At 38.6% G+C, this 15,433-nt stretch overlaps 1 protein-coding gene across 6 annotated transcripts in view; it reads left to right on the plus strand.

Annotated features, from left to right (window-relative positions):
* The window catches only part of CSMD3 (CUB and Sushi multiple domains 3), a 1,175,227-nt gene that overhangs the window by 373,574 nt on the left and 786,220 nt on the right, over window positions 1-15,433 (plus strand). For all 6 annotated transcript variants that reach the window (XM_075825814.1, XM_075825808.1, XM_075825809.1 and 3 more), the window contains exon 5: window positions 12,342-12,549. In XM_075825814.1, the coding sequence (XP_075681929.1) occupies window positions 12,342-12,549 (208 nt within the window). The remainder of the gene's footprint in view (window positions 1-12,341; window positions 12,550-15,433) is intronic.

Consider the following 15,433-nt stretch of genomic DNA (forward strand, 5'->3'; position numbering starts at 1 on the left):
CCCTTGAAGAATCCATCTAGGGGTGTAGTGAGCATTTTGACCCCACAGGGGTTTCATAGATTTTATTAGAATTGGGCAGTGAAGATATAAAAAAATACATTTTTTTCCAATAAGACGTAGCTTTAGCTCAACATTTTTTATTTTCTCAACAAATAAAGGAAAGAAAAAAAACAACATTTGTAAAGCAATTTCTCTGGAGTACGGAAATACCCCATATGTGGTCATAAACTGCTGTTTGGGCACACTGCAAGGATCAGAAGGGAAGGAGCGCCATTTGGCTTTTGGAGTACAGAGTTTGCTGGATTGGTTTCTATGCACCATGTCGCATTTGCAAAGCCCTTAAGGTACCAATACAGTGGAAAATCCCCAAAAGTTACTCCATTCATGAAACTACACCCCTTGAAGAATTCATGTAGGGGGTGTAGTGAGCATTTTGACCCCACAGGTGTTTCATACATTTTATTAGAATTGGGCAGTGAAAAAAAAAAAAATCCTTTTTCTTCAATAAGACGTAGTTTAAGCTCCAAATGTTTCATTTTCTCAACAAATAAAGGAAAAAAAGAACCCCAACACTTGTAAAGCAATTTCTCCCAAGTATGGCATTACCCCACACGTGGTCATAAACTGCTGTTTGGCCACAGAGTAGGGCTCAGAAGGGAAGGAGCACCATTTGCTTTTGGAGTACACATTTTGCTGGATTGGTTTATGGGTGCTATGTCGCATTTCCAAAGTGCCTGTGGGACCAAAACAGAACTTACCCTATTTTGGAAACAACACCCCTCAAGCTATTCACCTAGGGGTGTAGTGAGCATATTAACCCCGCAGGTGTTTGGCAGAAATTGGTGTGCACTTGATGTTGCAGAGTGAAATAGTTTTTTTTTTTCCATAGATAAGCCAATATGTGGTGCCCAGCTTGTGCCACCATAACAAGACAGCTGTTACATACTCCCTTCCTGCGGCTCCCATGGTCTGCAGGACGTCGAGAGTCACTCGCTCGGGCGTCGCCCGGCCTGGCACACTAAGGCAGTCTGCAGCCAATAGGAGCTCAGGAACGTCAGGCCAATCAAAGCCTGGCTGATGTTCCTGAGCTCCTGCCCTCTCCTTATTTAGTTTAGCCTGGGATAGTTGGACTTTGCCTGTAATTAGAGTTATCTAGCCTGGTACTTTCCCTTGTTTTAGACTTCCCTGAGCGACTTGCATTTTGACTCCTTTGTGACCCCTCATCCCGGCTGGACTCCTGACTTTTCTTTGCCTCCTGACTTTTGTTTTTCCGCACTCTCCTGGTTTGACCCTGCCTGTCTGACTCTGACTTTTGCGCTCGGACTTGTCTGTGGCACAATTGCCCTGCCTCTCCCTCCATGTACTTCCCAGGTGACCCTTTGTTATTTTGTACTGTCTCTGTCTTATATGTTTGTCAGTTTCACTTGTACTAGTATAGGGAACGCCGCCCAATTGTGCGCCGTTGTTTAGGTCGGGTCGTACAAGTAGGTAGGGACAGAGGTTTGGGAAGAACAGGGACCTCACTGTTTACCGTGTATTTGTTTGTGACAACAGCTCTCTTATTATTATGCTGTGTTTCCCGGTTTTAGAAACACCCTACATGTGACCCTAATCTTTTGCCTGGACATTCGACCAGGCTCAGGAGTGAAAGAGTACCATGTAAAATTGAGGCCTAATTTGGCAACTTACACAGTATTGGTTCAAAATTGCTGAGTCTCCAATGTAAAATAATAAAAGAAACCCCTGACAAGAATTTTCCACCCACAGGTCTTTTCCATAAATGATTGCGCTGTGGAAGGTGCAAAGTAAAAATTAACATTTTTCCCTAGATATACCATTTCAGTGGCAAATATGTCGTGCCCAGTTTGTGCCACTGGAGACACACACCCCAAAAATTGTTAAAAGGGTTCTCCCGGGTATGCTGATGCCATATATGTGGAAGTAAACTGCTGTTTGGACACGCTGTAGGATTCAGAGGGGAGGGAGCGCCATTTGGCTTTTGGAGCGTGGATTTTGCTTGGTCGTAGTTTTGTTTGGAGTCTAACTGGTGTTTCCGTTTATAATGTTGGGGCACATGTAAGCTGGGCAGTGTTCATCAGGGACATAGTCAGGTGGTATAATAATAAGGTAAAAAAAAGAATAAAATAATCCATAGATGTGTGTTATTATGTGGAGCAATCCTTTATGCACAGGCCAGTGTCGCACTGATAAATGTCCTTTCTTATCCCCTTTTGGTCAACACTCTGCACTTTTGCTGTTTGGGGAATTTTACTGGAAAGTGTTGTCCTGGTATAATACGGGCACCCTCACTTCCAGCAGATATGTTTGGGCCCTCCCCTTCCTGGTTCCCTAATTTTAGTGCCTTGATAATTCGCCTCTTGAAACAGAAGAAATGTTCCCCTCGGACCTGCACAACTGCATATTTTTTTTTCCTGACTTATTGGAGCCTTAACTAATTGTCTTTTTTCATATACGTAGTGGTATGAGGGCTGTTTTGTTGCGGGACGAGCTGTAGTTATTATTGGTACCATTTTGGGGTATATGCGACTTTTTGATCAATTTTTATGCTTTTTTTTTGGGAGGCAAGGTGACAAAAAACAGCAATTCTGGCATATTGTTTTAGTTCTTTTTATATAGCATTCACCACGCATAATAAATTACATGTTAACTTTATTCTGTGGGTCAGTATGATTCCGGCGATACCTAATTTATAGCACTTTTTTATGTTTTACAACTTTTTGCAAAATAAAATTACTTTTGTAAGGAGACTTTATTTTTTCTGCCGCCAAGTTGTGAGAGCCATAACTTATTATATAATAGTTTTTATAGGTACCATTTTTGGATACATGTAACTTTTTGATCACTTTTTATTTACATTTTTGGAAGACAAAGTGACCAAAAAACATCAATTATGGCAGTATTTTTTAGTTTTTTTTACGGCGTTCACTTACGGTCGCAGCAATACCAAATATGTATGGCTTTCTTATTTTTTTCAATAATAAATGACTTGATAAGGGAAAAGGGCGATTATGTTTTATTTTTTTACTTAAAACTTTTATTGTATTTTTTACAACTTTTACTTTTTTTTTACACTTTTTATTTTACATTTTTCTTTAATCCCACTAGGGGACTTGAAGCTCCAACTGTTTGTTTGGTGTTCTAATACATTTGCACTACCTATGTAGTGCAATGTATTAGAACTGTCAGTTGTTCACTGACAGCAAGCCCATCAGGCTCCGCCTCCAGACAGGGCATAATCGGCTTCTGTAATGGCAGACAGGAGGCCATTGTTAGGCCTCCTGTTGCCATAGTAGCAGTCACCGGCCTTGCTATCGCATGGCAGGCTGCCGATTTGCTACAAACCGCTAAGATGCTGTGGTAAATGGGAGGAATCGGAGCTAGCTCCGGTTCCTGCTGATACAGCGGACACCCACTGCTGATGATGCCGGCTCAGCTTCTGAGATGGAAGCTGAGCCGGCGCCATCTTGCCGATGGTACTGGAACCCTTTTAGGCCCTGCCGCCGAGTGGGGCACAATAGGCTTCCGTTGCTGGCAGACCGGGAGGTACGTATTAGGCCTCCGGTTGCCATTGCAGTCACAGGCAACCCAGCGATCAAGTTGCTGAGGTGCCAGTGGCTATAAACTCCTCACATGCTGCGATCTCTATTGATTGCAGCATCACAGGGGTTAATCGGCCGGAACGGAGGCCAGCTCCGGTCCTGGCCATTACATCAGGGTGCCAGCTGTAACATACAGCTGGCACTCGGCGGTGATGACGCTGGCTCAGCTCCTGAGCTAGCTCCCTCTCCTTCATGTACGGTTATGTGGGAATGCGTTAAAACACCAGTTCCCATCACGTAACTGTACGTGATTTTGCGGGAAGGGGTTAACATTGTTTTTATTTTTGTTATTTATACCTTTCCTGTTATATGCTAAATAACCTATTAAATTAATTTTTCAGGTTTTTATAATGAATAGGCAATAACATATATTTTATACTAAATAATGACTTTTTTTGGACACTTTTTTATTATTCTTTTTTGGGAGTCCCCTTTGATCATGGGTTGTGGTGATCAAAAGGTTAAACGGCTGGGATCAGTGGTTCCACTGATACCTGCCGTATTCAGGAGGTTTCTCTAAGTACAGGAGCAGTTAGTAACAGCTCCTGCTTAGAGAATGAGCGCTCATACACCTTTCCAACAGTGACACCAAAAGACGTCACTGTAAACTCGAGGCCTGCACTGCCCGCTGTGAAAAGTCAGTGGGCAGTCAGGAAGGGGTTAAATATATTATTGATTTGTCTTTTTTTTCACCCCTACTAAGTATGTAAATAGGATTACTCAGAACATCTACTAAATGTCTACTAACTGCTGTCTTAATACACGTTTTTGTGTTGTAAATTCATCAGAGGCCATTCTATATTATTTGTTAATGTTACTTACTTATAGTTATTATTGCAGTCCATATATATCAAAATGTACCACATAGAAAAGTCAAGGGACTGCAGCATCCTTTCAAAGTATTTCACTTATTTGTCACCCATGTGCACTACAAGTCAATGAAATTAAATACTAAATGAAATTAATGGATGCTGCGGTCCCTTGACGTTGCTTGGATCCAGCTATTGTATATGCCTTCCTCTTTCTTTGTATTCTGGAAGTTATTTACCTACATAACCTGTTGAAATTGGAAGGGAACATGTATCACATGACTTAATGTTACATACTAATGCACACTGGTCAGGTGTTATATTTACAGGCTACAGGTTAAAGATCAAAATTAAAGAGCTTGCATCATAAACAGGGGCATACACACGTAAATAATTATTCAAAAACTACCATAAAGTGCACCAATAACAGTACCATGCACTGTTTAAAATGATGCCACGATATAATGCATAGAATAATGGCTGCAATTAACAAAAGCTAAAAATGAATGCCATAGAGTGCCCAAATAATGTGGCATACACAGCCTAAATGAAAGTACTATAAAATGCCCGGATAACAGTGCTTCAAGTTTTTAAGTCACATGTCAAAGACTTAAAGTTGTTGTGAATTGTCCTTAGAAAGAGGATGGTGAAGTCCCTTTAAGGGAAACTAAACTTTCAGAAAACTTCTGACATGTCATAGTGATGCGTCAGAAGTTTTGTTTGAGCACTGAGACCCCCACCGATCGCTAAAACGAAGCGGAAGAGCTCGGATGAGCGTTGAGCCGCTTGGTTTCTGATCGGCTTTTCTCAGAAGGCCGAGCAATTGGTGTACGGACTCAATACAAAGTCTATGGGCCCATACACCAACTGTTTGACATATCACTATGACATGCCAGAAGTTTTTTTTAAAGTTTAGTTACCCTTTAAGTCCCTTTTACACAGGTCAATGTTTGAGCAAAAGAATGTTCATATGAATGTTCGTTCCCGATTATTGCCCTGTGTAAACAAGGAAACAATTAGCCGATAAATGAGCAAACATTTGTTCACCGACTAATCAGATCTTTTATGCACCCAATTAAATTAATCTTCTTGTGTAAACAGGAAGATGTACTGGTGACATGATGCAAATGAATGGGGACGAACAATTGTAGTAACAGTCGAGCAAATGAGTGGAAATGAGTGCTGATTGACAAGCTATATCAATGGGCTGTCTAAAAGGACCTTTAGATAGTTGAGTCCCAAGGGTGTTTGCCCCTTTTGTTTACTATCAAATAGGTCACCCATTCCTAAATGATCAGACTCTATGAATTTTAGTCATGTCCCTAGTGACATGATTCAGTATTTTGGTCTCGGACAAATGTTTCCAATTATACACTATAGTGACAATCTGAAATCTTACCTCCTTAGAACTGCTTTAGATCCATAAAATAAAATCTCATAAGATTCCTCATAAATACAATGTTTGTGCTAAATTGTTGCCCTGCTTCTTTAGCAAGTGGCATGGCTAAATAAATATCATGAGAAGAAATTGTACCAAAATGAAGACATTTCTCTTCTCGACATCAAGGAGTCAGTTTATCAAAGTCTCCTGGACTAAAGGTTGTTCCAAACAAATAAAAAGACAAAATCCAATTGAATTTCAATTTCAATTGGAATATTTGTTGAAAATAGATGATGTTTTGTTTCCGAGCTGGGTAATACTGATAAAGGCCACACATCTTAAAGTAATAACAATTTATATCTATGTAATAGGACAGATAGACAGAGTGAGGAGACAATCATAAAGCTTTAACTATTTCACTTTTAATGCTTAAAAAATATTCTGTTACAGTCAAGGTCATTAAAATGGAAGGACAGTTATAGCTTACTTGGTTATGCATATATTAGTATGTTGATCTTGTAGTATTACTCCCATATACATAGTATAAAAAGTCCCATAATCTCAAAAATAAACTATAATGGAATATCCCTCAATTTAGCTCTCAAATATGTTTTACTAGTTAGCCCTTAACTCTTTTTTTTTCCTGTGTACAGTTGTACCATAGTTTTTCATACAATTATGCAATCAGGGACAAGCGAAACGGCCAATGCCGTGATAAAAGCTCAACGTGTGAACAGAGCCTAATTAGTAGTCAAAAAGATACATTCATTAAAATGAAGAAAAAAAAATTGTGATAAAAAAAAAATTGAAATTGAAGTTGTTCTTAGACTCAGATAAGCATGTATACACGTATCTTCAAGCTTCTATAGATGTCACAATCACAGCAGAGTCGTCCTGACTGACTGATAACTCTAGTGCGTAATTTAGGCTGATTGTTGCGACTATCCTAAGGGTCCTCTTACGCAGCCCGACATGGGCCGGGTAAAGGAGCGCCGATCAACGTGACACATTACTACGATCGATTGTCCGTATAGATTTCTCTCATGTCGGCAGCACGTCTCCCTGTTTACACAGTCAAATGTGCTGCCGGCAACGATAATATTTACAGGAGTATGCCAATACATTATAAGTAAAAAATAATGTTGTAAATAAAGTTATCCCTTCATGGGAATAAAAAAATGTAACGTAAAAATAAATAAATAAATAAAGTCAACAAAAAAGCCACTATTTTGCATCAAATATATTTTATTGCCCATACATTACATAAAAAAACCTACACATATTAGGTATTAACACAACCATAATAACGTGAGGAATTGATTTAACAGGTTATTTAACGTAAAATGTGAACGGGATAAAAAAAAAATTAAAAAATGCAGTAAATCGCTTTTTCCTGTATTCACGCCACTAAAACTCCTTATATAACTTACACAGTAAATTATTTGACCCTTAAACCATGCAGAAAAAAAATACAATTTCTCACCTATAATATATGGCCTCATATAGCCATTTCAATGAAAAAATAAAAAAGTTATGGCTGCTGAAAAGGCAAAGAGGCAAAAACTAATAAATAGATCTGGTCATTTATTTATTTTTCCCATTGTTTTTATTAATTTTCTTTTTTTAACAATGGGAACAAAACAAAAGTAGGAGAACGAGATACATCACAATACACTTACTGTTGATAATACACAAAGTAAGGTAAGGATTGTGCAGAGACAAAGAGACAAGTCTGATCCTAAGAGCTCACAATAACTTTTGGCATGAGTTGGTACAATGGAACCCATAGCGTACATACATGGGGTTAGTAGGAATGGATAAATATAGTCAGCTAAAGTTCTGAAATGCTTTCAATGGTTCCCACAGAGATACAAAGTTGTGCCTGGTACGTAATTCCCAGTGAGAGAGTTTTTCAAATCTATATAACTATCAACCTTGTTGATCCATTGCTCCATAGGAGGTAAACTATCAGACAGCCAATACCGAGGTATGAGTAGTCTAGCTGCAATCAGCAGTTGTCTGTACAGAAGCAAAGTTTGTTTCTTCACACTCTTGGGAAAAATAGAAAGCAGTGCCTACTTGGGGTGACGAGAAAGATCAATTTTACAAGCATGGTTACATTTTTTAAAGATTTCCATCCACCAAGTTGGTAGTTTCTTGCATGACCACCAGATGTGGTCGAAAGAGCCCTCCTCTTCCAGAAATCTCCAGCAACATTGGGTATGTCTTTAGCAAAACGTGCAAGTTTATCTGGGGTTTTGTACCAACGAGTTATAATTTTATAATTGTTTTCCTGTATTCTCACGCACGTAGATGGTTTATGTGGGGAGCAGAGAATTGTTAGAATTACTTGTTCAATGAATTTTTCACCCAAATCATTTTCCCATGTCTGAATAAATGGGGGAATGGAGGGTGTGGAAGGAGAGGACAATCTCTTATACAACAAGCATATCGGTTTCATCGGGTATATGGGACATGTGAGCATAGATTCAAACCAGCAGGGTGAGCAGTTAAACGTGGGTAACTTACAGGCCTTCATCATATAATTTCTCAAATATGTAAGAATAGGTAGATGCTGGAGTGCTGTAATTGTTGTGCTAATTCTGTCAAAGATAATGGATTCCCCTGTGTATTCCTCAGATGGGTAATAGGACGTGTGGATATTTTTGTCTGCACTGGAGTGCTATCTCTCAGTGCCAAAAGAGCACTTTTCACCAGATCAAAAATCTGCGTCAATGGATAGGGATGAGACTGGGCGGCCTCACTATCATTAAACCAATGCCACGCTGACCATGTGGCCTTGGTGATCAGGTTAATAATGGGTCTGTTATCAATATGATGGGAAGCAGAGCTCATAACGTCATGGGTGCCAACTGTTCCTCCACTGCTATCCAGGACTTCTCCGTCAGTGTTCTAAACCAATCTATGACATGAGAGAGGTGAATAGCCCTAGAGTACATCTCAGGATCTGGAAGTCCGATGCCTCCTTTAGCCTTAGTTCTGGATTAATTGATTAGGCAATTCTAGCCCTTGCCATATGAAGTGGGATATTGAGTTCCTCAAAGCATGGTAGAAAAAGTAAGTCAATCCAGGAATTATTAATGAAATAACCATGTTCTTTCTCCCAAAGCATGAGAAAACCGGAATACCCAACTTTCCAAGGGAAGACCGTAAAGCGTGGAGTAATAGGACATAATTTAAACAGTATAAATATGATAAATTGTTATCCATCTTGGCCCCTAGGAACATGAGTTGTTGTGAGTTCCAATCAAACGGAGAGTCAACAGTTAATCTCATGTTACGTCTAGAGGATATATTAAAGCTAACAACTTGAGATTTACTGGGGTTAAGTTTAAAATTTGATAGTGTACCAAATTCCATGCATAAAGTAGAAATTTGTGGGAGAGTTACTCCTGGGTTTGATGTTAGGATCAGTAGGTCGTTGGCATATGCCGCTAACTTGTGTTCTGTACCCTTAATTTGAATCCCACTAATAAGAGAGTCCTGTCTTATAGCTTGTAGAAGGGTTTCCATCACCAACTCAAAGAACATCGGGGATAGTAGGCATCCCTGTCTCATTCCGTTGGAGATCTGAAAGGGGGATGACAACAAACCATTGACATATAAAGAGATGGAAGGGGTTTCGTACATTGCAAATATGGCAGGAATTTAAATTTATATAAAACTTGTTTCATGTAGCCCCAGTTAACCTGGTCAAAAGTTTTTTCTGCGTCCATCACCAGGAGCACCAGTGGTAATTTTCATTTTTCAAGATACAATAAATGGAAAACCCTTGCTGTGTTGTCTTTACCTTCCCTATTTTTTGTAAAACCAACTAGATCGGAGTGAATTAGATTGGGGAGTATGTTCGCCAGTCTGTTTGATATCATTTTAGCTATACGTTTTAAGTCAATATTAAGAAGGGAGATAGGCCTATAATTAGAACAAAGCGAAAAGTATTTTCCGTCTTTCGGGATTAGAGAGATGTATGCATGAGTCATGGATTGTGTAAGAGGACATCCCTGCAATGCCAAGTTACAGATAGATAAAAGATAAAGGAGTAGGGTTTGTTTAAATGTAGAGTAATATATAGTAGGGAAACCATCTGGACCCGGACTCTTTCCAGTTGGCGTGTTTTCGACTGCAGACTCCAGTTCCTGTAATGTAAAGGGTTTAGCGAATATTTCTGATTGTTCTAATGTGAAGGTCGGTGGTGGTAGGGATTCTGTTTCTACTTTATGTTGTCTGTCCAAAAGAAGATTAGGGTTAGAGTCATTTTCCAGGTTATATAGGCCGTTGTAAAAAGAAGATCAGACGTCCATTTGACGTTTTAATCAAAGGGACAAAGTTATGGGAGTTCCTTTTTTTAAGTCTTTGCATCATAAACTTTGATGCCTTATTGCCATGACCGAAAGCTTGTGTTGGGTGTGTAGGTAATATTTTGCAGAGAGAGTTTAGTGTATTTTTCACATCAGTTTTAAGGGATTGTAACTACTCCTGTTGTTGTGACGCTAATGACTTTTTATGCCGACCTTCTAACTCTGAATCTGATTGGTTAGCATCGTAACTTATTTCTCCCTGTCTTTCTTTTGTTTAGAGCCAAGGCATCCCCTATTATATGCCTTATGCATGTCCCACAAGATATGTGGAGAAATATCTGGAGTGGCATTTAAATTGAAGTATTCCTCAAGTAGGGATGTTAGACATTTTTTATTGTCTTCCGAACTTATGAGCATTTCATTTAAGCGCCACTTTGGGGATCTGTCCATGCAGTTAGGTATCTGAAGAGATAGAAAATAGGGGAGCGATCTGAATGTAACTGTGTACCAATACTAGCCTTAGAGCCGTACTGTAAGTGTTCCTGAGAAATGAATAGATCGTCAAAACGTTGGTATGACATATGTGCTGCTGAATAGAAGGTATAATCAATACCTGAGGGCGACAGACTTCTCCAGGAGTCCATTAAATGTAAATTATGCAAAGATTTTTTCAGTTTGCTTAGAGCCCTGTAAGAAATATTTGATCTCCTAGAGGAAGAATCTATAGAGGGGTCTAGTGTCGCATTCATATCACCCCCCAGAATCACCACTACTTCTCCAAAAGCGTCCAGCAATGTAAGCACATCCAGCAGCCATGATATTTGTTTAACGTTGGGGACGTAAACATTTGCTAAGGTAAAAAGTTGTGAACCTACATTCCCTTTGAGAAACAAATATCTACCTTCAGGATCTTGCAAACAAGTACTGTAGGAAAAGGGTACACTTCTCCGGAAGCCAATGCTCACACCTCTCACGGCAGAACTGTCGGAGCCGTTGTGATACAAATTGGATATTGTGAGAACGACAGGTTGGGGTAACGGTCAAACTTGAAATGTGTTTCTTGTAGAAACAATATAGAGCAGTGCTGTTTTTTCAACAAAGAAAAGTGTTGTCTTCGTTTTGATGGGGAATTAAGCCATTTGACGTTGTAAGAGGCTATAGTTACATCAGATATCTTTCATAGATAGTAAGTAAGGGAAGTGTACAGCTAAATGGATCTGTTTATAGAAAGGTGTTTGTACAACGTATTCCAGAACTTTCGCGTAAGGTGAGCACCGGCTTCCCCTATATAGGAACATATGCATAGACTTGTAAGTGAGCATCTTATGTAGCAAACAAAACATAACAATTGGAACGGTAACAACATGTTTAACATCTTGAGTAAGAATTTCCCAAGTATAGGACCATTCATGTCCTTTGTAGAATGGTGGGGGGGGGTAATTTAGAATAGTCAGTGTGATTAGTGTAACTTTGTAATTAGTTTTAAATGTGTTTTACTATTTTGAGATACAGCTGTTCTGTATTCTCTATACAGAACAGCTGTATCGTTGACTTTACACTGAATCCGTCAGTCCTGCAGACTTGACGGGTTCAGTGTTGACGAACCTGCTTGTCTCTGACAAGCAGGATCCACCTGTAAATGATCACACCTAAGTTCATAACTTAGATGTGATAGATTACAGGTGGACCCTGCTTTTCAAAGACATGCAGGTTCGTCAACACAGAACCCGTCAGGTCCGCGGGACTGACAGATTCAGTTTAAAGTGAATGATACAGCTGTTCTGTATAGACAATACAGAACAGCTGCATCTCCAACAGTAAAACTATTTTTTACTAAAAACTATATACAAAGTTACACTAATCACACTGACTAATTTATTTAAAAAAATGCCCTTAAAGGTATACATAGCCTTTAAGGCCTTTTCAGGCCTGGTCATTAAAGTAATATTTTAGCACATATCTCTTTACTTCTTCTCTCCCCTTCTCTTCCGATACAAACAAGACTCATTGCATTATGGGACGGTGCACATTCAGATGACGCACATTTCCCTGTTGTATAAAGGGAATGTACAATTAAAAGAAAGATAAAATACTTTAATCCTTTTGATGAAAGGGGTATTTATAGAATACCTAACAGTATAACGATAAGTATATACTTGCATCAGCTGCTTACATTTTTTTATTAATGCATGACCTTTGTTTCTGTTAACAGCTGAAGATGCATGTGGAGGCACAGTACACGGAACAAATGGAATTATTTCAAGTCCTGGATTTCCCAATGAATACCATAACAATGGAGACTGCACATGGACGATTGTCACAGAACCTGGAGACACCATTTCACTTGTTTTTACAGATTTTCAGATGGAGGAAAAATATGATTACTTAGAAGTTGAAGGATCCGAACCACCAAAATTACGGTAAGATGCCTGCCTTTCTGAAATTTATGTACATTTTTAACTTATGTGACTGAGGCCCATTTCAGATGCCCATAATAAGGCCTAATTTTGAAGTCTGTATAACGGCTACCACATCTGGACCCTATTCAGTTTTACCGAACCAAACTTGGGTCCTTGTAGAGTTGTTTGATAATCTAAGTTTGGCTTAGTAGGACCACGACGGGTCTGGTTTACATGTGACTGTATTATGGCCTTCTGAAATAGGCCTAAGGGGGTATTCGCACTACTGTAGGTATAGTTTTATTGGTAAGACCAAAGGTTAGGCTATCTTAATCTTATTCTATTAACTGCTTTGTAAAAACACCCGTATTAAGGGATTCCAGAGTGGTAGATAAAAAAAAAGTAGTTTAAGTCAATTAATTAGACAAATTATTACACATTTACCAATTCACCGGCTAACAATCTTCAGCTTGTTAAGAAAAGACTTTTCAAAATGGGGAAATCCCTGTGTTTCATAACAATTGCTTCTGACCACTGGAATTTCTTATCTGCTCCGTAAACAGCATCAATTTTAATACTTTAAATTATCAAGTAAATATTTGTAGAATATTAGATTAACATTTAATATGGTCACAAGAAAGGATAGATAAGATAGATAGAATACGGAGCCATAGACACATCATTTACTGCGGTATGGTGACTCTATGTGGCTACATATTACTTGGATATTCTTCCCTAGAAATGCTTTTAGCAAAAAATACCTCTGTAATTTACTGTCTGATGACCCAATTTTGCGAATTTGGATGCGTACAGAGGTACAGTAGGGCCCCACAGACTTCTGTGGATGTTTTATTGTGTATTTAGTACAACTTGAGGGTTGTAAAGTGCATGAGCCTAAGAGTTTAAGAACTTTTAGTATGTGAATTAATTTAGGGCACCATTTTTGCCAAAATCTCACTTATTTAAAAAATATATTGTGTTATTTTATACATAACTTTTTCTTTTTTTAATGATACTGTTCTTGTTTTTTTTACATTTAATGAACGAAAGGGAAGCTGTCATCCTGCACACAGCTGTGTCATGTGGGAACATTCTGTAACAGCCAAGTGAGGGTTGATGTTGGGCGTATTTTTTTTTCCAATATATTCTCTAGTTGAGGCAAATCTGAAGGGAAAAAAATAAATGATGATATATTGTTCAAAGACATAATATGAACAAATGTCAATTATATTATGTATGTTATTCTGTAGTATGGATGACGAACTCCACAGTAAAAGATATAACAGTAATATTATTGATGGTATATTCGATGATGTAAAGGGTTGATATAAGTTATAGTTCATATCATTCTAATTCTGGTCATAGACTACTTTCATTGACATGGACCTTTAAGTGGGAAACCTGCCTGTCCTCAGAGCCCCGCTGTGCTACTTGGGTAACAGGATACAATATTTTATTTTTCTGTGAAAAAAAAAACCAAGAGAGGACTATTTGAATTCCTCAGTGAGCACCTCTAATTGTTGGCCCAGTCATTGGATAAGGCAAAAATTTGTATCAACTATGGTCAGCTATTGATTATGCATGCAAACAATTCACTCTGCTCCTTAAAGTGGTTATCCAACTTCTGAACAAATTAATAACAGCAAGCAAATATTATAAAATAACAAAAAAAAATACTCAGCTCTCTTTCGCCGATCCACCAAAGATGGTCTGGCGGTTCCTCTGGTCTATTTTTACTAGCTGTCAGCACATGCATGCTGCAGCCAATCACAGGCATTAGTGGTCACTTGCCAGCCGCTTGTAAACCAACATTATAACATTTGCTGCAGTTATTTTTTTTTTTTCAGAAGTTGGAAAGTCTCTTCAAACCTGATGTGTATGTTTGTGCAGGATGTCTATTGTAAGCTCAGCTGTGCGTGCTCTAGACTTCTACCTTCACAACCAAGCACAGGTAGTAGCTGGCTGGCTGGCTGGCATCTAACATCTAACAGCCATAGTTCTAATGTTTCTGTCATTTGGTCACCCAGATGATCTTACCCATTCTATCTCGTCTTGAATTAACCATATTTTTCCAATAGGGATTAAACAGACGTTAGGGCCTTTACCCTAATGTATAGCTGAGGTTACAAGGTTTGTTTTGTTTGTTTTTTTAAAACAAGATACAAAATAAGGAATGATGGGAAACATAGTTCAATAGAAACATTAGTGAGGTAAATAGGATTTCTTCTTTTATTAGGCTTCATGCGCAATACCGTGCCCGTAATTACGACTCATAATTACGGGCACAGCTGGCTGAGGATGGCTGCGGACAGCCAGCCGTTTTTATGGGCAGTGCTCCCATTATAAAATATAGGAGCACGGTCCGTAAAATAAAAAAATAGGACATGTCCAATTTTTCTCAGCAGGTTCCTACGGCACGGACACCCTCACGTAGACATACAGGAATGTGTCCGTCGGCCATAGAAATTAATGGGCCCATAATTACGGTACGTAATTACGGGCGATTTTACGGTCGTGTGCATGGCGCCTCAGAGAAATAAATATATCTAGTACTGCATGAAAACAAGGTAAGACAAGGTTGTGGAAAATCTTGCACTTTATAATGCTGATTTTATTACTTAATTTGGACATACGGATAGGGACGTCAATATTGTTCCTAAAACATATTTTTTATATAGGCATTTGGAAACTTGATGACTAAAATGTAAAGTCAGGCAATTCTAGAAGAAATCCTTACAATATTACTTTTGAAACTTGGTGACAATGATTTGTATAACAAATGTTATTTCAACCCATAATGTACGTGGAAGTGGACAATATCGAAATGGGGTGTATACGTTTATTCATCTTATTGTATGTTGCAAATATTTAAAAACGATGCAGTGTGGTAATTAAATAATGGAAA

This window comes from Rhinoderma darwinii, chromosome 5 (genome assembly GCF_050947455.1).
Source record: "Rhinoderma darwinii isolate aRhiDar2 chromosome 5, aRhiDar2.hap1, whole genome shotgun sequence".
NCBI lineage: Eukaryota > Metazoa > Chordata > Amphibia > Anura > Rhinodermatidae > Rhinoderma > Rhinoderma darwinii.